The sequence below is a fragment of the Macrobrachium nipponense genome, chromosome 43 (genome assembly GCF_015104395.2).
Source record: "Macrobrachium nipponense isolate FS-2020 chromosome 43, ASM1510439v2, whole genome shotgun sequence".
Lineage (NCBI taxonomy): Eukaryota > Metazoa > Arthropoda > Malacostraca > Decapoda > Palaemonidae > Macrobrachium > Macrobrachium nipponense.
This window is the reverse complement of record NC_061104.1, coordinates 36005708-36031009: the sequence shown is the minus strand read 5'-3', so window position 1 is coordinate 36031009 and position 25302 is coordinate 36005708. Positions and strand designations below refer to the sequence as shown.

At 25.5% G+C, this 25302-nt stretch overlaps 1 protein-coding gene across 1 annotated transcript in view; it reads right to left on the bottom strand.

Annotated features, from left to right (window-relative positions):
• Positions 1-321: 321 nt before the first annotated feature.
• LOC135213881 (glutamic acid-rich protein-like) overlaps positions 322-25302 on the bottom strand; it is a 45182-nt gene continuing 20201 nt past the window's right edge. Inside the window, exon 3 of the mRNA XM_064247980.1 lies at positions 322-846. Within this exon, the coding sequence (XP_064104050.1) occupies positions 322-846 (525 nt within the window). The remainder of the gene's footprint in view (positions 847-25302) is intronic.

Genomic DNA, 25302 nt, shown 5'->3' with positions numbered 1-25302 from the left:
ATTATCCTGCCCAGGCAACCTTTTGGTCAACAGTGAGTCAGGTTTCTTTCACCAGGGCATGATAATGAATCCATCAGACTCTTCCTGTGGCTACAGGTTTTTTTGTATTTTAATATTTATAAATATCATACAAAAAATTAAATATTAAATAAAATAAGATCTAGAGCAAAATTGTTGTAGATTTTTAGTACCCACTCTTTTTGGTAACTGTTTGAAAATAGGATGTCACAGTAAACGGTAGCCTAGGTATAAAGACAATTTTTCGTCATGATACATTCAAGAATGTGACTGCCTAATGCGTTAATTAAAATTCAATATAAATCAACCTTCTGGGTTACTTCTAGGTATGCGGGACAGAGGAAAGGGATGGACATTTGTAAACAGATGCGAATAATGAGAGATATTGTAATAATAGTGGGGAGTTGCAACATCAAGAGTGCCAAGTGTAGTGGATTCCTGGTTTTGGGAAAAGGAATTAGACTGAGGCTGAGATGTGGCTCTAGGACTTGTGATGTGAGATGAGGGTCTAGGAGGCAAACGTGGTCTTCGCTGAGGAGGTATATTGACCATGCGTCCTCCTGATCTCACTCTGTATGTCTGGGGTCTCTTTTGCATGCTTATCCTCCTGTAATAGTTAACTGGAATGTCATCATTATAGTCACTATCGCTATTATGTAATTTTTCATCTTCAGCTTCATCTTCCTCATCAACTTCTGCTTCTTGGTCTTCTTCTTCCTCAAGATTTAACTCATTAAAGGAAGAAAGGTTCCCATATTCCATGTCATCATCATCATCATCATCATCGTGGTAATTTTCAGCGTTTTCCTCGTAGAAATCATCTGTGTCCTGTCAATGAAAGAAAAAATCAAACATACTGTTGCCCTTAACGTTATCATCAATGATTTCCTTTTTTTTATTTCTAGTATGGATTCCTTATAGAAATGGAATAAAATAACCACTACTGTTAAATAAGAAATGCCAATTGCTTAATTTGAAAATGCCACTTTAGACTAAAGTCGTTGTGAAAAATCTCATAGTAATAAAACAAAGAAGAATCTCATAATAATGAAACAAAGTTGTAGAAAGACCTACACACTTTTGGGATAGTAGATGGGGCAATTTCAATGAATTCCATTCAAAATGAAATGCATTAGTGCCCAGCATCAAATTTAAAGTTGAATGGCAAACAGACAACAAAATTCTTTTTCTTGATGTGTTAATAATTAGAGAAACAACTGAATACAAACTTACTATACAGAAAACCAGCATTCTCATTTTCATACATTCACTACATACTTAAGCTATCATGACATTCCTATCAAGATAGGTGTAGCCAGCAACCTATTCTTAAGAGCCTCACGAATTTGTTCCCCAGATTTTCTGGAAAAGGAATTTGAACAAATTCGTAAGCAGCCTTCGTCTTTAAGGTATCCTGACCATATAACAGAAAGCGAATCATAAAGCAAACATAATTTTCTACCGACCTCCTCCCGACAAGACCAGAGAGACACCCAACAGTAAAATAAAAATTCCACACCTGGACAGGATTAAGACAGTGACCCAGATTCTCAGAAAATCTAACCCTTTTGCTTTTACCTACCCAAATACCTTAGCCAAATCCCTGATTAACATCCAACAAAAGACAAAACACACAGACTCAGGAGTGTACAAAATCCCATGCTTGGACTGTGACCAATCTTACATCGGATTTACAGGAAAATCACTTCCCCAGAGATTAATACAACATAAACAGTCAGGTATGGACAACAGAACTCAGCTATTTTCAACCATGCAAATAACCATAACCACAGAATAAACTGGAATTTGTCATATATAATTTATAGCAGCAACTGTCGTTACAAAAGTCAGATGTTAGAATCGGCCTTGATTAAACAAGTGTTTCTATTATTTTCAGTGCTATAAATCGGTATAAGCCAGTAAACCAAATTGTACAAGAAATACAAATATAATAAATTCATCAACTCCTCCAATCAGGATTATCAATAAAAATATGTAGGATTCCAGCACACGTGGGAATAAAAGGAAATGAAAATGCAGACTCTGCTGCCAAATTAGCCTGCACTATGCCTCCAACAATTACACATGTTCAGTATCAGACTGGATGACATCTGTCAAACCATTAATATACCAAGATTGGAAAAGAGAATGGTCCTTAATACCAACCACAAATAAGCTTAAAACTATAAAAACTGAAATGTATGCATGGAAGACATCCTCACAAAAAGAAAGATCAAAAGAGGTAATCTTAACAAGGCTCTGTAAAGGACACACAAGATCCTCGCATGGTCACTTAATGTCGACACCGCATGCTGACCCAATGAAATGTAATAGATGTCAGACACCCATGACAGTGCAACATTTACTTATTGAATGGCCATATTGGACCCAACAAAGATAAATTTATCTATGGAATTCAAAAATGAAAAATATTCTTTCTGAAAGCAAAGATTTTTGAATTAAGAACATTATAAAATTTTAAAATAAAACTGGTTTCTTAAATAGTCTTAAATTTTTTTTCTCAGGATTAATCCCTGAGAACCAGCCCGAGAAGAGTCTACTTAAGACTCAGAGGTCTGAAAAAACTAAGCCCTATTAATAATAATAAATAAAAACAGGTAATGAATATCTCAAAGGGCGCCTGGGATTCAGATGTCATAGATAAAATCTTCCTGCAACTAACACTTAGAGGATTAAAGAAGAATTATCAACGGGAGTGACCTAGTAAGGACAATGCTTTTTTCTGTATATATTGTATATTATCATCATAATCAGAAGTATGAGAATGCATGGGGGGTTACTGGCATTGTAAGATGCTACCGCACTTTGGCTGAACAGATCTGCAAGATATGTCTGGATGAAGGAAAGGTTCCTAATGAATGTATGAGAGGAATAATGGCGCCACTGTTTAAAGGTAAAGGCGACAGGAGTAAGAATGATATCATGATATCACCCAGTTTACTAAGGGAGATGTTGTAACAGAACATTTTTACCAGTCATTTTCGGCCCATTATGGAATTCAACCACCTTTCCACGATTCTTCACTTACTTCCAGAAGTTAAGCCAGTTTTCCGCAAGTTTGAGAAAACTGATCAGACTACACCGGCTGATCAAAAACACTTCTTAGAAGAATGCCTCAAAGAACAAGTACTACCAAAAATGTACGGATTCGGGAGATGGACTCTGCAATCGGACCCCTTCCCTCTCTCACATAAGATTTTCTTGGAGGAAAGAATCGCCAACACGAAAAACGATATCTTCGTACTACGCAGAGTGATATATGGAACTCAGTCTAATCTTCGCCTCCTCACTACGGACCACATATACAGGTATCTGATTTCATTCTGTTCCGACATTGCTGCCTATAATAGCGTGACTCATTCCAACAGACTTTTACGCAAGTTAAATAACTTAATAAGCAATAGCGCATGGAATAATCTTGAGCAACAAGACAAAGTTTTAAACTTATCCAACACCCCCCTTACTGTAAATCAACATTTAGTTTTAAATCTAGGTTTATCTTTTGCCCTTATGCCAGACTGCAAAAACAATCTTGACTTCATAGTGGCTTTTGATAAATTCATATCTGACAGAAACTACAGCCGTGAGGAGATATGTTTAAAAGGTGTGTTACTAAATGCTTTAACTGACCTAAATAAGAAATATCCTGTTCCCCGTAGATTTATGACAGCCATCCGCTCGCTAAAAAAGTTAGATGTTATAATAAGTAGATCAGACAAAGACGGCAAAATCGTAATAATGGACAAAGACTTCTACCTCGACAAAATTAACCAACTCCTTAGCGACATAAACACTTACGACAAACTGACGAAAAATCCCCTCCAAAACGTCCCCACAGAATTTTTTCGGAAAGTAAGATTAATTGGCCAAGACAAAAAGAGTATTGAACTATTAGAGAAATTTAAAGTAATTAATCCTAAACTCCCCTACTTTTATGGCCTTCCCAAAACTCACAAAGACAATCTTCCATTCAGACCCATCGTTTCATGTGCCGGAGCTTTCAATTACAAAATTTCTAAATGGTTAGCTGGCCTCCTTTCCCTTTTTTAGGCACTTTTTCTCCCAGTCACATTAAACATTCGGAAGATTTTTGTCACAAATTCAGAGAAGCACATATACCACTTCACAACATAAAACTTTTAAGCCTTGACGTAGATTCCCTATTCACAAAAGTACCAGTACAGGACGTTCTTCAGTTTTTGAGGGAAAAATTATCCCCTTATTCAGATCATTTCCCATTGGCGCTTGACAAAATAATAAAGTTAGTTGAATTATGTGCATCTAATAACGTATTTTCATTCGGGGAATCATTCTACAAGCAAAAATTTGGGTGTAGTATGGGTAGTCCTTTAAGTCCTGTTTTAGCCAATCTGTACATGGAATACTTTGAAACTACAGTAATAAATGCAATAAAACCAAAAAACATGCTTTGGATGAGATATGTTGATGACATTCTAACATTTTGGGATAATAGGTGGGGCAATTTTAATGAATTCCTTTCAAAATTAAACGCATTAGTGCCCAGCATCAAATTTAAAGTTGAATGGGAAACAGACAACAAAATTCCTTTTCTTGATGTTTTTATAATAAGAGACACGACAGAATACAAATTTACCATATACAGAAAACCAACGTTCTCACTTCATACATTCACTACTTTAGCTATCACGACATTGCTATCAAGATAGGTGTAGCCAGCACCTGTTCTTAAGAGCCTTACGAATTTGTTCCCCAGATTTCCTGGAAAAGAATTTGAACTAATTCGTAAGCAACTTTCGTCTTTAAAGTATCCTGACCATATAATTGAGAAAGCAATTCACAAAGCAAACGTAATTTTCTACCGACCCCCTAAAGACAAGACCAGAGATACACCCAACAACAAAATAAAAATTCCCCACCTGGACACGATTAAAAAGGTGACTCAGACCCTTGGAAAATCTAACCCTTTTGCATTTACTTACCCGAACACCTTAGCCAAATCCCTGATTAACGTCCAACAAAAGACATCGCCCAAGGACATTGAGGTTTACCAGATCCCTTGCCAAGACTGTGACCAATCTTACATCGGATTTACAGGAAAATCACTTCCCCAGAGATTAATACAACACAAACGGTCAGTTAGGTATGGACAACAGAGCTCAGCTATTTTCAACCATATAAATGAACATAACCATAGAATAAACTGGAATTTGTCACGTATAATTTATAGCAGCAACTGCCGGTACAAGAGTCAAATGATGGAATCGGCCTTAATAAAAGAGAGGCAGGTAATGAACATCTCAAAAGGAGCGTGGATTTCAGATGTGATCGACGAAGTTTTCATTCAACCAACGCTTAAGAAGATTAAAGGAAGATTATCAGCGGGGGTGACCTAAATAGGCTTACCTGTGGATGGATCTCTTGGTATAAATACCACCTTTTCTGTAAACCTTTCTCATTCATATATTTGAAGAGAGAGACAGCAGTCTCTGAAATATAGTACTTTTCTCTCTATATTTTAGTGTTTTTATGGGCTCCTTTTATTATATATATATATATATATATATATATATATATATATATATATATATATATATATATATATATATATATATATATATATATATATATATATATATAATTATTGGAGCTACAAATGTCCTTTAATATCTAATTCGTTCAACCTCGGAATTAATATATTTTCATATATGAAGACAACTAACTTACGAAGTGATGTGACGAGGCAAGACAAAAATTATTTTAATATTAACAGAATAAAACTAATTCGGTATTTCAAAGATGTTCCGTAGTATCTTTGGCAGCGGCCAACTGAATCTCAAGTCAAATGAACGGAAAAATTACATTTCATTTAAATGAAATGTAAACCGAACACACTCAACTATACGTCATGAAAGGTTGCTGACAAAAGCAGCGGAGTGAGCGACCTCGGAAAAAAAAGCCACTCGAAGTTTGCGCATCACGGGAAAATAGGGAGTACTCAGGTCAGCCATACAGGCGTCCCACCCACGTCATCTGAGGGAGCGCGGTAGTGAGAACCATTCAGAACGTAGGTCTAACACACCGTCAAATATCTTTTTAGAAGAGAATTTTTTGATAATGTGATCTTTCAAGTGTCAAAAGAATGCAAACAAAACAACATTTACATCTTGAAAATATCTTATTGAGTTTTAACTTTTATCTTTTTTCTTAATGCCTCCCTGCATGGTTGCCCTTGACGTTTCCTATACTTTATCAAATTATTAAGATATCTCATTCGAAAATATACAGATATCTTTACATAAAAAGCTCTAACATCGTCAGGAACTTCAATATTAGACTTTTTCAATTCAAAACATAGATTTTTAAAACAATGTTTGCCCTCTATGAGTGCTTTCCCATATACAGCATTAAAGATCTCCCGCATTATTACTAACCTACTTACACAGTCTGTCCAAGTACCACTCCTTGGTACTTCTTTATTCGTATTTCCTAACTCATTGTATTTCACACAAAATATTTTGACAATATATCCGCCAATGTATTTAAGAGCCTTCTCCTCAATTACTCCCTCGATATCTTTTTTTATTACTGTGTTTGATCTCCAAAGGTTTTCTTCCTCATCAAAAACATCTTTTCCTAAATCAAAATCTAAATTTCTAAACATCTGTGTTGTTAGACATATTTCTAATGCTAACTCCGTTTCTTTTGTTACATACTCACCTTCATTGGGAGATTCAAGGGATTTTTCAACTGAGGTGATATTACACTTTTCATTTATTACCTTCATTTCCTTGCCTAACAACAATTTTTTTATGCCTGAATTTAAAATTCACTGCATTTGGATGATCATGGTGACCATCCATGGCCTTATACACCCAAAGAAATGTTCAAGGCAATATTGATTTAATTTTTGTGTCAGCAGGTAGCCAATACTATGAGAATCTTTTAACATTAGATAAAGCAATGGTGAATTTACATGAAAAAATTATTCCTTTCTCCAGAAGGAATTATATATTTTTTTGCATTAAGACTTTTAACTCATAATACTCATTAACTCGATGATCTTGAGCAATTTAATTTACCTGTTTGTTTTTCTACATCCATACCAAAAAGTGCTTTTACCAAACTCTCCATACAGGCATGAAGAACATGATGTTGTGCAAATCATTCATTATTAAAAGAATAAAATCGGACGTTTCACTCCAGTTTTGACGCTTCAACAGTCTCCTTTCGCCTAAATATTTTACTGAATTGACACATGATGTAGACAGCAGTTGCACTGCTAATTTAACGCGCTGTCTTTGTTGACCCGTTACATTTAAATGTATTTCATTGATCTTATATGCAAGCCCAGAGTCTGTTTTGGTTTTACTAAGTATTTCTCGTATGCTACAAGCTGATGCACTCTCATTATTAAGGAAAAAACCAGTCAATAAACTATTTCTTACTAATTTGATTAAATGGGGAACATCAGAGAACGCGACGTTAATTCTGTCAGCACGACCAAGGTCTAAAGAATACAAGGTCTAGACCTTTAGACCTTGAGCACGACAACAGGCATGTACCCACTGGTCGTTGTATGGCTTTTCTTTTGGAAAACGATGGTATTTTATATTGGAGTTTTTCGTTTTTTCACGTGTACTAGAACAGCGCAGTTACTTGGCATTATCAATGGTATAATGAATGAATGAATAAAAAGATATGGGCAAACAGCAAGTCGTATAGTCTACCTTACGACTATGGGTAGCATATTATTTTGGTTAACCGCGTGTGAGAGACCAGGGCGCGTGACGTCACAGTATTGGTGATTCAAACCCAAAGCTGCGCGCTGGCTGACCTGTTGTATCGACCGTGGACTCAGTGTAGGATCAAGGCATCTCACAAGTTCTGATACAGTAGGGTAGAATGCAGAGACGCAATGTGAATTTGACGAATTATTCAAGAAAATTATATAAATATATCGGAAAATTGCCGGAAAAGTGAATGCTATGACCTGCTTTATTTCAGTGAAGGTAAATATAAGTTGTAATTTTAAAAATTAATGGAAAAATCCATGGTAAGAAAGACTAGCCACTGGATGAAAGACGGCGAGTATGAACGTGGAGTTGCTGTTACACATGGGGGAAAAAATAAACACAGCATCAGCTAATTTATATATATTACAAGTCATGGCGTAAAATACGAAGTTTCGGCTGAAACCCTCATATTCTCCAAGTACAAAATATATCGGGAAAACGGTCATGTCTTAAAAGGCTGCTTCTACCGAAGTTACGCTTTTGGGAATTGACTTTATCCTTGCTAGCGCTTCCATCACATGACACCTGAGATGAAGTTTTCACATAACCCTTTCCTGTAGAATGGAATGGAATATGCAATTTGGTCCGAAGGTCAAGCGCTTGGGCTTAAGAGGTCAATCAGCGCTGAAATGAAAATTTTGAGTAAAATGTTACAAAGGTGTAACGGGATGAAAACCCACGTGGGGGGGTTGTGCCGTCAGTGCACCTCATGCGGTGCACTGTAGGCATTACTTCAGATTCTTTGCAGCGTGCCTACGGCCCCGAGCTACAACCTCTTTCAATCCTTTTACTGTAACCTCCTTTCATATTCTCTTTTTTCCGTCTTACTTTCCACCCTCTCCTAATACTTTATTCATAGTGCAAACTGCGAGGTTTTGCTCCTGTTACACCTTTCAAACCTTTTACTGTCAATTTCTGTTTCAGCGCTCAATGACCTCATAATTCCTAGTGCTTGGCCTTTGGCCCAAATTCTATATTCGAATTCGAACAGGGGGAAAACCTCAAGAGAGTGGAAAGTCAGTTGGAAGGGAGGAAGAACTCTCCAGTAGAGGGCATTTGATAAATGTTCATTAGCGAAGAGCAAGCCATCTTTTCAATTGCTGGGTCGTGAGTAATTTTTATGAGAAAGAACCGATTGTAAGGAATATGACTTTCAACCTCACAGATTTTGGATTCATTGCTCTCATTTCATAGCAAAAACAGCCTTAACAGACAACTTCAGACTTCCAAAGCAGATAAAATTAAGTTTTCGTTATAAAGAATAATGAAATGAAATCGCTTCAGAATCGAGAATGAATGTTTCGTACATCTAAAGTGTCATGACAACAGTTGCACATTCGGAAATCTCGGAGTCATGGCAGGAAGAGTCGTTGGCGCAGAGAATTTTTAATTAAACACGGTCCGATCTCGCTCTGCCAATCAGAAGTCTTCTGTTGTCGTTTCTGCGCTGCTCAGAGGGTTAGGGTTCAACGATTTCACAATATCAAACCATCTTGCAAAAGCGATCTCGACCCAGTTTAAATGTATATACCTCCTTGGAATGGAGTAATTACTGGAGAACTCACTGCAAAACTGTCACGTTATAAAAACAAATTCTATCGCTCACTGAAACTGCACAAAAAGTAATTAAAGATTCCTTTCTATCTGACATATGATTATATTGGTCATTGGTTTGTTTGTTGGCTTTTTTCTTTTTTTAATGTTCCCAAATGACTAATTTCCTAAAGTAAAAACCAATTCATAGATTCTGAAACAAAGAAATTTGTACCTAACTGAGACTTTTTTTTATTTTATATAAAATGTTCGTAAATTTGTTCTAATAAAAACTTACATTGTTCTGTAAAAAAAGGGGGGGAGGGGAGTAAAAATCAAAGTATCACTGTTAGCCCAAGAATACTGAAAGAGAACTAAAACTTACTTCCTCAGGAAAAGTAGACATGGAGAATTCATCGAGTTCGGGCGAGTAGGTGGTAGTGGAGAATGTGTCAAATAATTCGTCGCCTAGAGTGGTCCAAATACCTTCGTCATGGAAGTCTAATTCGTCAGCGTTAGGCAGTGGAAGGTAGGTCGGCTTCAGCCTCTCCTTTTCTTCCTCGCTCTCTCTGCCATGTGAAGGAGAGCCGTTATTGGGGGTGGTCACTTCTTCGTAGGCCGTCTCCTCCTCAGTGAACCAGTCATTTCCTGAGGCGAAGACAAATCATGCTATTATGACACTTGTGTTATATATATCTGGAGGTTAAGGTAAACATGATTCAAGCTTGCCGGTGTTTATTGCTATCCCCTAAAAGGGGCGTTCCAATAATAATAATACATCAGTGAGTGCGCCAAGGCGCTAAAACAGTGGCGACAGCATAGTCTTTTAAACATCTTCACACGATATTATCTCTACTAATTTATTTATTCATTTATTTTATTTATTTATCTATTCATTTATTGATATATTTTTTTTTCATTTACTTATATATTTATTAATTTATATTTTTTCAGTTATTTTTATTTATTTATTTTTTAAATAATTGTTTATGTATTTATTTATTCACTATTATTTATTTATTTATTATTATTTGATTTTTTATGTATTTATTTATTTTTATTTATTTATATATCTATTTTTATTTATTTTTTATTTTTATTTTTTATTTATTTATTTTATTTATCATTTATATATATTTATCCTTTATTTTTCCTTTTATTTATTTATTAAATATTTATTTATTTATTCATTTTGATTTATTTATTTTTTATTTCTTGAATTTTAAATTTACGTTAAATATGCTTTTTTATATAATGTATAATTTTTTATTTTATTTATTTTTATTTTCATTTCATTTAATTTCTGTATTTGTTTTATTTATTTGGTTTTATCCTATTTTTATTTTTTTTGATTTTGTTTTATTTCTTTATTTTTCATTTATTTATTTATTATTACTTATTCATTTTTAGTTTATTTGTATTGTTTTAGTTTATTAATTTTTATTGATTTATTTTAATTTATTTTTATTTATAATCTATTTTAATTTATTATTTTAATTATTTATTTTGATCTGGTTTATTTTTATTTATTTCTTTTAATTTGCTAGTTATTTATTTAATCTTTTATTTATTACTCTTTATTTATTTATTAGTTTTTATTTATTTTATATTTTATTTTTATTTATTAATTTTATTTTATTAATTAACTTTATTTATCTATTCATTTAACTATTACGTATAACCTATTTATCTATTTATATTTATATATTTATAACTATTGAATTGTTTATTTTGTTTTTTTAATATAGTTATTCATTTACGTTAATTTTATTTATTTATTATTTTTATTTTTTATATATATTCATTTATTATTAATTTTTATGTATATTAATTTTTTTATTCATTTTTATTTATATATTTAGTCATTTTTATTTTTTTTTCTTATTATCTATTTATGTTTTATTTTATTTATATATGAATTTTTACTTTTTTATTCATTTATTTATTTTTATTTCTTTATCTATTTTTGTTTATGTATATTCATTTATCTATTTATTTTTATCTATTTATTTTTATTTTTATTAATTTATCTTTATATTTATTTTTTTCATTTATTCTATTTATCTATTTATTCATTTATTTTTATTAATTTACTTTTTTTTATTATTTATATATTTTGATTTATTTATTTTTTATTCATTTTTTTAGTTATCTATTTATTTATTTATTTATTTATTCAATTTTATTTATTTATTTATTCAATTTCATTTAGTTTATTTATTCATTAAATGTTATTTATTTATTTATTTATTATTGTTATTTATTTATTTATTCATTAAATGCTATTTATTTATTTTTTACTTTTTATTCTTTTTATTTATTTCTTCTTTTATTTTTGTTTATTTATTTTTAATTATTTTCATAAATCTTGATATATTTGTTTATTTATTTGTTTTTTTACATTTATCCTATGTATTTACCTATTTTATTTATATATTTTAATGTTTATTTACATTTATTTATTTTTATTTATTTACTATTTTTTTAATTTATAATATTTATTTATTTTAGATTTAATTTTAATTTTAATTTTATTTTTAATTTATTTATTTATTTAATTCTATTTATTTGAATTTATCAAATTATTTATTTTTTATTCATTTATTTACGGTATTTATTTTAATTTTAATTTATTTTTTTATTTATTCATTATCCATTTATCTATTTATTCTTTATTTTTCTATTTATTAATTTTTTATTTTATTTATTTAATTTAATTCTTATTTTTGTTTACTTCTATATTTTTTATTTGTGTATTCATTTTTTATTTATTTATTCATTTGTTTTGTTTTATTTATTTATTTATTTGTTAATTTATTTAATTATTTTATTCATTTTTTATTGATTATTATTTATATTTATTTATTTATTTTCATTTCTTTTTTATGAATATTTATTTATTTATTTATATATATCAATTTATTAATTTTGACTTCTTTATTTATTTTTTATTTATTTATTTATTTTATTTATTTATTTATAATTATTTATTTATCTTTATTTTTATTTTTATTTTTTATTTATTTATTTGTGTTTATCTATCTCTTTATTTCGTTTAATTTATTTATTTATTTATAATTATTTATTTATCTATTTATCTTTATTTTTTATTTATTTATTTTTATTTATCTATCTCTTTATTTCGTTTAATTTATTTATTTATTTTGTTTTATTTATTTATTTTGATTTATCTATTTATCAATTTTTATTTTTTATTTTTTATTTTTATCCATTTATATTTGCTCATATATTAATTTATTTATTTTGAGTTATTTATTTATTTTTGTTTTTTGTTTATTTATTTATTCCTTTTTATTTATTTATTTTCAATTATTTTTTATTGATAGGTTTTATTTTATTTGTTTATCTTTTATTTACTTTTATTTATTTATTTATTTATTTATTTAGTTATATTTATCATTTTATTTTATTTATTTATTTATTTATTTATTTATTTTATTTATTTTATTTATTTATTTATTTATATATATTTAATTTTTTTTTTATTTCTTTTTATTTATTTATTTAATTATTCACCTATTTATTTTTATTTATCTTATTTTTTATTTATTTTTCTTTTATTTATTTTATTTTTTATTTATTATTTTTATTTTTATGTTTTTTTATTTATTTATTATTTTTATTTATTACTATTTTTCTTTTTTTATTTATATTTAATTTCTATTTTATGTTTATTTGTTTTTATCTTCTTTCTTTTTTTTTATTTACTAATTTTTTTATTTTTATACATTTAGTTTTATTTTATGTATTTTATTAATTTATTTATTTATTTATTTTTATTTTTTTTTATTTATTTGCATTATTCTTTATTTAGTTTCAATATTTTATTTTCTTTTTTATTTTTTTTTATTTATTATTTTTTTATTTTTTCATTTACATTTTTATTTATTTATTTATTTATCTTTATTCCTTTTTTTTATTTTTATTTTTCATTTTATTTATTTTATTTTTAAATTTTAATTTATTTTTTATGATTTATTCTTTTATTTTTATTTTTTTTTTTTATGGTTTTTTTATTCATTCATTTTATTTATTTATTTTATTTTTTATCTTTATTTTTTCATTTATTTTTAAAAATTTACGAATTTATTTGATTTATTTTTATATTTTGTTTATTTATTTCAATTTAATCATTTTTACTTTTATTTATTTATTTCTATTTATTTTATTTTTATTTGATTATTCATTATTATTTATTTAATTTTATTGATTTATTTATTTTTATTATTGATTTATTTATTTATTTTGATTAATTTATTTATTTTATTTATCTATTTATTTTTATTAATTTATTAATTTATTTATTTTAATCAATTTATTCATTTATTTATTTTTATTTATTTATTTATTTTTATTTATTATTTATTTATTTATTTATTTATTTTTATTTTTTTTATTATTTATATCATTTATAAAATTTCATTGATTTATATATTTTTATTGATTGACTTATTTATTTATTTGGATTAATTTATTCTTTTTATTTATTTATTTAAATATATTTATATATTTCTATTTATTTACTTCTTTATTTATATATTTTTATTTGTTTATTTATTTTGATTTATTTATTTTTATTTATTTATTTTTATTCCTTTATTTATTTTAAATCTTAATTTTTATCTATTTATTTCTATATTTAATTATATATATTTATTTGTATCATTATTTATTTTGTTTAATTATTTAAATATTTTTTATTTTTATTTATTTTTTATTTTCTTATTTATCTTCATTTCTTTCATTTTTATTTATTTTTTATTTATTTAGTCATTTTTATTTATTTATTTTTTATTTTTATTATATATTTATTTTTATATATTACTAATTTTTTATTTATTTTTTTATTCATTTATTTATATTTCTTTATTTCTATTCATTTATTTTTATTAATTTTCTTATTTATTTATCTTTATTTTTATATTTATTTTTATTTATTTAATTTTTTTATTGTAATTTATTTATTTATTATTCATTTATTTATTTATTTTTATCCATTTATTTACTTATTTTCATTGATTTTATTTACTTATTTTTATTTTTTTTTTATTTTTATTTATTTCTATTCATCTATTTATTTATTTATTTATATTTTTATTTTTTACTTATTTATTTTCATTAACTTATCATTTATTTATTTATACTTATTTACTTATTTGTTTTATTCATTTTGATTGATATTTTTATTTTTATTTATTCAATCATTTATTTTTATTTGTTTATTTTTATTCATTTATTTTTTTATTTTTTTTTAATTAATTTTAATTTTATTTTTTATTTATCATTATTTATTTAATTATCATTATTTATTATTTTTATTATTTTTGTTTAATTTATTTATTTTTAAATATTTATTTATCTTTATTCATTTATTTATTTATTTATCTATTTATTTAATCACTTATACATTTATTTATTTATTTATTTATTCTATTTATTTATTTATTTATTTATACATTTATTTTTTGTTTATTTATTTATTTATTTTTATTTATTTATTTATTGTTTATTTAATTTTACTTATTTTTATTCATCTATTTATTTATTAATTTTTTTATTTATTTAATTGTTTTATTTATATATATATATATATATATATATATATATATATATATATATATATATATATAATATATATATAATATATGTATTCTAATCTATTTATCTTCATTTATTTTTTATTTATCTATTTTATTTATTTTTTTATTTTTTACTTTTATTTTTATTTTTTGTTTATTCATTTTATTCCTTATTTATTTTTTATGTATTTATTTATTTTTCTTATTTAATTGTTTTATTTTTTTATTCATTTTTTTTATTTATTTATTCAGATTTTTATTTTAGTTATTTATTTTTCATTATTTATTTATCTTTATTTATTCATTTTATTTTTATTTATTGATTTAATTATTTTTTTCTTTTGTTATCGTTATTTCTTTTATTCTCATTGATTTATTTTTATCTATTTATTTATTTATTTCTTACTTTTTAATGTGTTTTTATTTAGTTTTTATTTCTATTTATTTATTTATTCATTTTTATTTTATTTATTTATTCATTTATTTATTTTTTATTTATCATATCTATCTACTATTAAGTTATTAATTCATGTTTATTTATTAATTATTTATTTATATTTCTTTATTTTATTTTATTTATTTTTTTGCTTATTTATTTATAATTATTTTTTATTCTTATTCTTTTTATTGTTTTTATATATTTTTTATTTATTTATTTATTTATTTTTATAAATTATTTTTTTATTTATTATTTTGTAATTTTTATATATTTACTTTTATTTTTATCTATTTTTATTTATTTATTTATTTATTTATTTATTTATTTATTTATTTATTTATTTTTATGTATCTATTTTTATTTATTAATTTATTTTTATTATTTATTTATTTATTCATTTATTTATTCATTTTTTATTTATTTATTTATTTTATTTATTTATTCATTTTTATTTATTCATTTATTTATTTTTTATTATTTATTTATTTTCATTTTTTATTTATTTTTTATTATATTTTTATTATATTTATTTTTTTATTTTATTCATTTTTTTTTTATTTATTTAATATTTCTTATTATTCATCTTTATTGATTGATTTATTTATTTATTTTGATTTATTTGTTTGTTTTTCGTTATTAATTGTTATTTATTTTTATTTATTTATTTTCATTTATTTTTTGTTATATTTATTTTAGTTTTTTCTATATTTTTATCTATGCATTTATTTTCTTTATTCGTGTATTTTTTCTATTTTTTTATTTATTTCTTAAATTAATTCTTTATATTTATCTAGTATTTATTACTTATTTTTATTTAATCATTTACTTATATTATTTTTTATCATTATTTATTTATTTTGTTTGACTATTTATATATTTATTTTTTTACTTAATTCTATTTTCTTATTTTTTCATTAACTATTATTATTTTTTAATCGTTTATTTATTTTCATTTATTTACTTTTTTATTTTATTTTTATTTATATATTCATTTTATTTTTTTTATTTATCTATTTATTTTTGTTTATTTACTTTTGTTGATTTATTCTTTTTTATTTTACTTTATTTGTTTTATTTAATTTATTTTTATTTTTTTTTATTTACTTATTTTATTCATTTTTTTATTTATTTATTCATTGTTATATATTTATCTTTTTTATTGTTTTTATCTATTATCTATTTTTGATTGATTGATTTTATTTTTATTTATTTGTTTATTTATTTATTTATTTTTATTTACTTATTTATATTTCATTAATTTATCTATTTATTTGTTTTTATTTTTTTATTTCAATTTTTTTATTTTTAATATTTAATTTTTTTATTTCATATCTTTTATTTATTTTTATTTTTTTATTCATTTTTATTTTTATTATTTATATTCATATTTATTTTTATTTATTTATTTTTATGTTTTTTTATTTTTTATTTTTATATTTGTTTTTATTTATTTATTTGTTTTTTTATTTATTTATTTTTAGTTTTTTATTCATTTATTCACAACCAAGTCCTTATGGGTGCCGGTCCCAAGCCCAGATAAATAGGGAGGGTTAGTGTCAGGAAGGGCATCCGGCTGTAAAAATCTGTGCCAAAACCAAAAATGGAATGAGCCGAAATATGGAAAGAGGTAATGCTAGGGCGTACTCCGTAAACGACGCACAGAGACCATCGCCCTAACTCTGTGGTAAGGCGAGGGCTACTGCATCAGGAGCGGGTGCAGCTAAAGAAGCGAGCTCACATTGGGTTCAGAGTATGTCAGCTAAATGTTGGGTCCATGACTGGGAGAGGTAGAGAATTGGCTGACTTGATGAGAAAAAGAAAGTAGATGTTGTGGTGGTGTCAAGAAACGCGGTGGAAAGGAAATAAAGCTAAAGAGTTGGGAGATGGATATAAGCTATATTATAGTGGAGCAAATAAACAAGGTAGAAATGTAGTTGGCATAGTACTGTCTAGTGAACTAAAGAACTCGGTAATAGAAGTGCATAGAAAGAATGACCGTATCATCAGATTGAAGATATGTTATGGAGGAGAGATTCTGAATATTATAAGCGCATATGCACCACAAGTTTGGTTGCACAGAAGAAGAGAAGGGAAATTTCTGGAGAGACATGGATGGAATATGCAAGAACTGGAAGAGCATGAGAGGGTGATAGTTGGGGCAGATTTGAATGGTCCATGTCGGAAGTGAAAATGAGGCGAGGGTTGGGCGGGTGCATGGGGGCCATGGAATTGGGGAGAGAAACCAGAAGGAGAGAGTGTAGTGGACTTTGCTGTGTCATTCGACATGGCAATAGTAAACACATTTTTTGAGAAGAAAAGGGAACACCTAATAACATATAGGAGTGGGGGAAGATTCTCCCAGATAGACTATTTCTTGTATAAAAGGATAAATCTGGTGGAGGTCAAGAACTGCAAAGTTATTCCAGGCGACCATGTAGCCCCCCAACACAGGCTGCTATGTATCGGACTTGAAGTTGAAAGGGAAAGAAATAAAAAACCAAAAGCTAAAGGGATAAGGAAAATTAAATGGTACGAATTACAGAAGGAAGGGGATAAGAAGAGAGAGTTTAAGAGGAGGGTTTTGGAGGATATTGATATAGGGATTGAAGATGTTCAAGAATGGTGGGCACGAAATGCAGCAGTAATAAGAAGGCATGGAAAGGAGCTGCTAGGAGAGACATCTGGTATCATATGGGAAGAAAAGGATAGTTTGGTGGTGGGATGAAGACATTGAGAAAGTAGTAAAAGATAAGAAGGAGCAAAGAAAAGATGGGAATAGTCACAGTCAGTGGAAATACGAAATAGGTACAGAGAAAAACAAGGTGGTTGAAAAAGGTGGCAAGCCCAACAACTAAAGCAAAGTACTTATGAATGATGTGTATAATGAGCTGGGGACAAAGGAAGGATTAAAGAAGATGATGAAGCTATCAAAGGCTAGAAATAAGAGCACCAAAGATATAACACACATCAAACAAATAAAGAATCAAGAGGGTGTAGTGCTTAGAAAGGAGGAAGACATTGTGAAGAGATGGAAAGAATATTTCGAACAGTTGTTAAATGAAGAAAATAATAGACTAATAAGAGAGGATGGGCAAGTGAACATTGGCATGGTAATGAGGTTTTCTAGGCAAGAGGTACTAAATGCACTGAAGAAGATGAAGAATGGGAAGGCAACCGGACCAGACATGATCCCGGTGGAGGCATGGAAAGCATTAGGAGATGAAGGAGTGGATATACTGTACGATCTTATGATAAAGATCCTTGAACAGGAAAAGATACCAAATGAGTGGCGTGGGAGTATATTGATCCCAATTTTTAAAGGGAAAGGCGATGTCCAAGAGTGTGGTAATTATAGGGGCATTAAATTGATGTCCCACACTTTGAAGATACTGGAAAGGATGATAGTATGCTAGACTGAGAGAAGAAGTACAAATAGGTAAAGAGCAGATGGGATTTATGAAGGGAAGGGGAACAACAGATGGTATATTTTGTCTGAGGCAAATAATGGAGAAATTCGGGGCAAGACAAAGGGACCTACATATGGTATTCATTGACCTTGAAAAGGCTTATGACAGAGTCCCGAGACAAGAGTATGGAGGAGCCTGAGGGAGAGATGGTGCAGAGAAGTATGTGCGATTGATACAAGAGATGTACCGGAATGTATTTACCAGAGTGAGGAGCAGTGTTGGGGAGACAGAAGGTTTTGAGGTGAGAGTAGGATTACACCAGGGGTCGGCTCTGAGCCCATTTATCTTTAACATAGTGATGGATGTTATAATAGAGGAAGTAAGGGAGACAGTACCATGGAACATATTGTATGCGGATGATATTGTTCTGTGTGCAGAGAGCAGGGAAGATCTGGAAGTGAAATTGGAAAGATGGAGACAAGTACTGGAGGACAGAGGAATGAGAATAGTAGATCCAAGAAACAGAATATATGTACCACCACTGAGGGGGATGAGAGAGAAAGTATTCAGCTTGGTGGAGAGCAAATAATGAGAGTTGATAAGTATTTAAGTATTTGGGATCTTTTGTTAACGCTGGAGGAAGTATGGAAGAAGAAGTAAAACATCGGGTATCAGGCAGGCTGGAACAACTGGAGAGCGGCCTCGGGAGTTCTTTGTGACAAAAGAGTGCCGCTTAGGTTAAAAGGAAAATTTCACAAGACGGTGGTAAGAACAGCAATGCTGTATGGTACGGAAACAGCAAGCATGAGAAAAGCAGAGCAGAAGAAGATGGATGTGGCAGAAATGAGAATGCTTAGGTGGATGTCTGGGGTAACAAGAGTGGATAGGATCAGAAATGACTACATAAGGGGGTCAACTAAGGTGGTGGAAGTATCAAAGAAAGTGCAGGAGGGTAGCTGAGATGGTATGGACACCTGTTTTTGAGGAGAGATGAGGACCACGCTGGGAGACATACTATGGGAGTGGAGGTGCAAGGAAGAAGAAAGAGAGGGAGACCAAGAAAGAGATGGAAGGACTGTGTGAGAGGAGATTTACATGAGAAGGGAATTGATGAGGCAGAAGCGCAAGATAGAAATAGATGGAAACGGCTCATCCGAAACGGCGACCCCATATAAAAATGGGAAAAAGCTGGGAAGAAGAAGAAGAAGAAGAAGATTTATTTTTATTTATTTATTTATTTATTTATTTATTTTTATTTATTTATTTTTATTTATTTATTTTTTATGAATTATATTTATTTTTTATAAATATTTATTACTTTATTTATCTTGACTAATTTATTTCTTTTATTTATCTATTCTTTTTATTTATTTATTTATATATTTATTTTCATTTATTTATTTATTTATCTTTATCTATTTATTTCTATGTATTATTATTTTTATTTTTATTTATATATTTATTTATTTTATTTTATTTTTTATTTTACTGATTTAAATTTATTTATTTATTTAATTTATTTAATTTGATTTATATTATATATTTTTATTTATTTATTCTTTTTTATTTTATTTATTCTTTTTTATTTTATTTATTTTATTTTATTTATTTGTTCTTTTATTTTTTTTTATTCATTGATTGATTTTTATATATGTTTTATTTTTATTCATTTATTTTTTCTTTATTTGTATTATTCTTTTATTTATTTATTTATTCATTTTTATTTATTTATTTTATTTATTCATTTGTTTATTTATTTTTATTAATTTATTTCTATTTATTTATTTTATTTGTTTATCAGTTTCATTCATTTATTTTTTTATTTATTTTCATTTATTTATTTATTGCATTAATTTTTATTCACTTCTTTCTTATTTATGTATTTATTGGAAGGAGACCCTCTTTCAAACAAGTCTTATCGAAACATATTGCTGCATCAGCTGCATTCAACTTGTAAATAGTCTTCTCTATTTTCCTAATAATAGCTTTCTCTCTGTTACTTCAACTGGCGAGTACTGCGGTGATATTACTCATCAGGAGGAGTCAATTTCAGGGATAATGGTTACAAATTTATTTATTTGTCAGAGTAAATGAACAACTAGATCAAAATATAAGTTGATCTAGTGGCCAATGTTTCTCTCGGTATCATCCGAGCATGATCACGGCAGTGGGTCGGAGCAGACTGTATGTGCTGGCAAGATCTACTCAATATATAGCGGCAGGTCAGCAGCAGGGGGTCAACCGCTAGCTGCGTTTTCATTGGCTGGTGGCGCAATGCGGTCCTGCTATTGGTTGAAGGAAGTTTTCTTCAAGACGCTTCTCGTCGTTGAAGGTCTGCGCTGTCGCAGCCTAGCAGACCGTCGAGGCTGGGGCATGGCTTCCCTGGGTGTTGTTTCACGACGGCTCGCATTGTCATTGGCTGCTGGGCTGCTAGTCTCATCTGGTATTCTTTGATCGGGGGTGTCGCTAGGTCTGGTATTACTTGTACTATTATTTAAGTTGGTAGGGAGGAAGAGCACTTCCTGCGTCGTATTCAACGAGGGCTTCTCTTGCTGTATGAGGAGTGCCTCGAGCAGTCGCAAGCGTTGCTGGTCAGGAGCCCTCCCTATTATCTTTATATTCTTGATAATACCGTCGCGGGAGATAGCTTCCTGGTGTGCTGTCATGATATGGTTTTTTAATCGCTCCTTCTTGTACATGGCAGGAAATCCTCTTGGACAGTTTCATGTAAGTCATACCAACGTAAGAGCCGGGACATCCATGGATGGTGCATAAGAATTGATAGACTACATTTGACTGGTTCAAGAGGTCTCTTGCTGGGGGGGGGGGGTGGGGGGTCTGGTCGTTCTTCATAATAAGGTCCCGGGTACATCGATTTTTGTAATAAATTACATGTTCGAGTTCTTTGTTGGCTTCGGTAGGGGTCACATTCTCTTTAATGATTTTTCTCGAAGCATCTTCGTCCTCACGGTGACGTGCGTGCATTCTTGCTTTGTAATACAGCTTGATCTTCTCATGGGGGTGGGGCTGCGGTTATTAACAAGCATCTGAGTGACTCGGTCGAGTTCTTTGTGAGCGTCCTGCCAGGAAGAACAGTGCGTGAGGGCCCTCCAAATGTAGGCGCTGACTGTGGTGTTCTTGAACCGCACAGGGCATTCGCTGTCACCATTCAGACAAAGCCCTAAGTTTGTTTGCTTACATTTCTTTATTCTTATTTATTTATTTCTATTTATTTATTAAATTTTATTTATTAATTTTTTTCATTTATTTATTTCTTTCTTTTATTTCTTTATTCATTATTTTTATTTATTTATTTGGAAAAATTTTATTTTTTGTATTTTTTATTTTTTTTAAATTTTATTCATTTATTTCTATTTTTTCATTTTTATTTATTTATTCATTTTTATTCATTTTTTTATTTGTTTATTGATTAATTTATTTATTTTGATTTTATTTTTTATTTATTTATCTTTATGTAGTTTATTTTTTAGTTTTATTGATTTATTTATTTTTTATTAATTTTGTATATGTCTTATTTATTTATTTATTTTTATTTATTTATTTATTTATTTGTTTATTTATCTATTTATTTGTTTATTAATCTTTAATAACTATTCATTTTTTCATTTTTATTCATTTATATATTTTTATTTATTTATATACTTTTCTTTATTTATTTATATTTGTTTATTTACTCATTTTACTTTTTAATTTTTATTAATTTTTATTCTTTATATATTTATTTTTTAATTTATTTTTTTATTTACTTATTTTATTTGTTTATTGATTGATTGATTTTATGTATATTTATTTATTTATTTATATTTATCTATTTATTTTTATGTATTTATTTCTTATTAATCTATTTCTTTATTTATGTTTTATTTTTATTTATTCATTTATTTTTATCTGTTTATTTATTTATTCATTAATTTTTATATATCTCTATATATTTATTCGTTTTTATTTATTTATATATTTTTATTTATTTATTTCTATTCATTTATTTATGTGTTTTTATTTATTTCTTGATTTTATTTTTTATTTATTTATTTCTTTTTATTTATTTATTTATTTATTCATTTATTTTGTTTATTTTTTATTATTTGCCTATTTATTTACTCATTTATATATTTATCTCTATTTATTTCTATTTACTTTATTTATTTCGATTTATTTACTTATTAACTTTTTATTTTTTTATAGATTTATTAATTATTTATTTATTTATTTTATTCGTTTTTCATTTTTTATTTTTAATTTTTTTATATTTATTAATTATTATTATTTTTCTATTATTTATTTAATTTGCATTTTTTTATTTTTATTTATTTATTGTTATTTATTTATTTTATATATTTTTTGGATTTTTTTTATTTTATTTACTTTTTATTTATTTTATTTATTTTTATTCTTTACTTATTTTTTTTTATTTATTATTTTTTTTTATTTTGATTGATTGATTTATTTTTTTTATTCATTTTTATGTTTATTTCTATTATTTATTTATTTTTATTTATATGCTTTTATTTTTCTTTTTTTTCATTTTTAATTGCATATATTTTTATTTATTTTTATTTTTATTGTTTTTTTTAATTTTCTTTTTTATTTTAATTTATTTTTATCTATTTTTTTCATTTTTATTTTTTATTTATTTTTTTTTTTTTATTTTCATTTATTTATTTTGTTTTTTATTAAATTATTTATTTTTTATATTTTTATCTTTATTTATTTATGTTTAAATTTTTATTTTTAAAATTAATTTATTTATTATTTTATTTTTATTCATTTTTTAATTTTTATTTTTTTCTTTTTTATTTTTATTTATTTTTATGTTTATATTTATTTATTTTGATTTTTATTTATTTTTATTTTTTCATTTTTTTATTTATTTTTTACCTTTTTTTTTTTTTTTTTTTTAAAAATTTATTTTTAAATTTTTGAATTTATTTATATTCTTTAGGGGGGGGTTTTTATTTTCATTTATTTATTATTTATTTTTATTTATTTTTAATTTTTTTTTTCATTTAAAAATTATTTATTATTGTTGATTTAAAAAAAGTTTTTTTATTTATTTATATTTGTGATTTATTTAATTTACTTTTTATTTTAATTTATTTATTTTTCATTTATTTATTAATATTTTATTTATTTATTTTTTATTTTTTATTTTAATTTAATTTTATTTATTTATTATTATTTTTTATTTTTATTTATTTTTTTATTTATTTTGTTTTTTTATTTTTGTTTTTATTTTTTTTTTATTATTTATTTTTATTTAAAAATTTCATTGATTTATTTATTTTTATTGATTGATTTATTCGTTTTGTTTGATTCATTTTTATTTAAATTTATTTATATATTCTATTTATTTACTTATTTCATTTATTTAATTTTAGTTGTTTAGTTTGTTTATTTTTTGTTTTTTTTTATTTATTTTTTTTATTTTTTTATTTTTATTTATTTCATTCAATTCTTTATTCATTTTTATTTATTTTGAAATATCTATTTTAGGGCATCTTTCATTTTTTTATTTTTTTTTAAATTGTATTTATCATTTCCTTTATTTTTTTATTTATTTATCTTTTTTATTTATTTTATTTTTTATTTTTTTTATTTATTTTTTTATTTATTTTTATTTATTTTTATCTTTAATTTTTTTTTATTATTTCATTTTGTTTCTTTTATTTTTAATTCATTTTATTTTTTTATTTATTTAAATGCATTTATTTAATATATATATTTGTAATTTATTTAATTTTTTTTATTTTTTTATTCATTTTCATTTCTTTATTTTTTTTTATTTATTTTTTTATTTATTTACTCATTTCTATTGTGTTTTCATTTATTTTTTTATTTATTTAGTCATTTTTATTTATTTATTATTTATTTTTTATTTATATATTTATTTTTATTTATTTACTATTTTTTATGTATTTTTTTATTCATTTTGTTTATATTTTCTTTATTTTTATTCATTTATTTTTTATTTTTATTTATTTTCTTATTTATTTATCATTACTTTTAATTTTATATTTATTTTATTGTAATTTAATTTATTTATTATTATTTATTCATTTATTTATTTATTTATTTTTATCTATTTATTTACTTATTTTTTATTGATTTATTTACTCATTTTTTTTATCCATTTTTTTTTATTTATTTTTTATTCATCTACTTATTTATTTATTTATATTTTTTTATTTATTTTTATTTAATTATTTTCATTAACTTATCATTTATTTATTTTTACTTCTTTACTTATTTGTTTATTCATTTTGATTGATATTTTTATTTTTATTTATTCAATCATTTATTTTTATTGATTTATTTTCTATTTATTTATTAATTTTCTTTATTTATTTATTTCATCATTATTTATTTTTATTTATTTTTCTATTTTATTTTTTTATTAATTATTAGTTATTTTTATTTATTTATTTAATTTATTTATTTATTATTTATTTATTTATTTATCTATTTATGTTTTTACTTATACATTTATT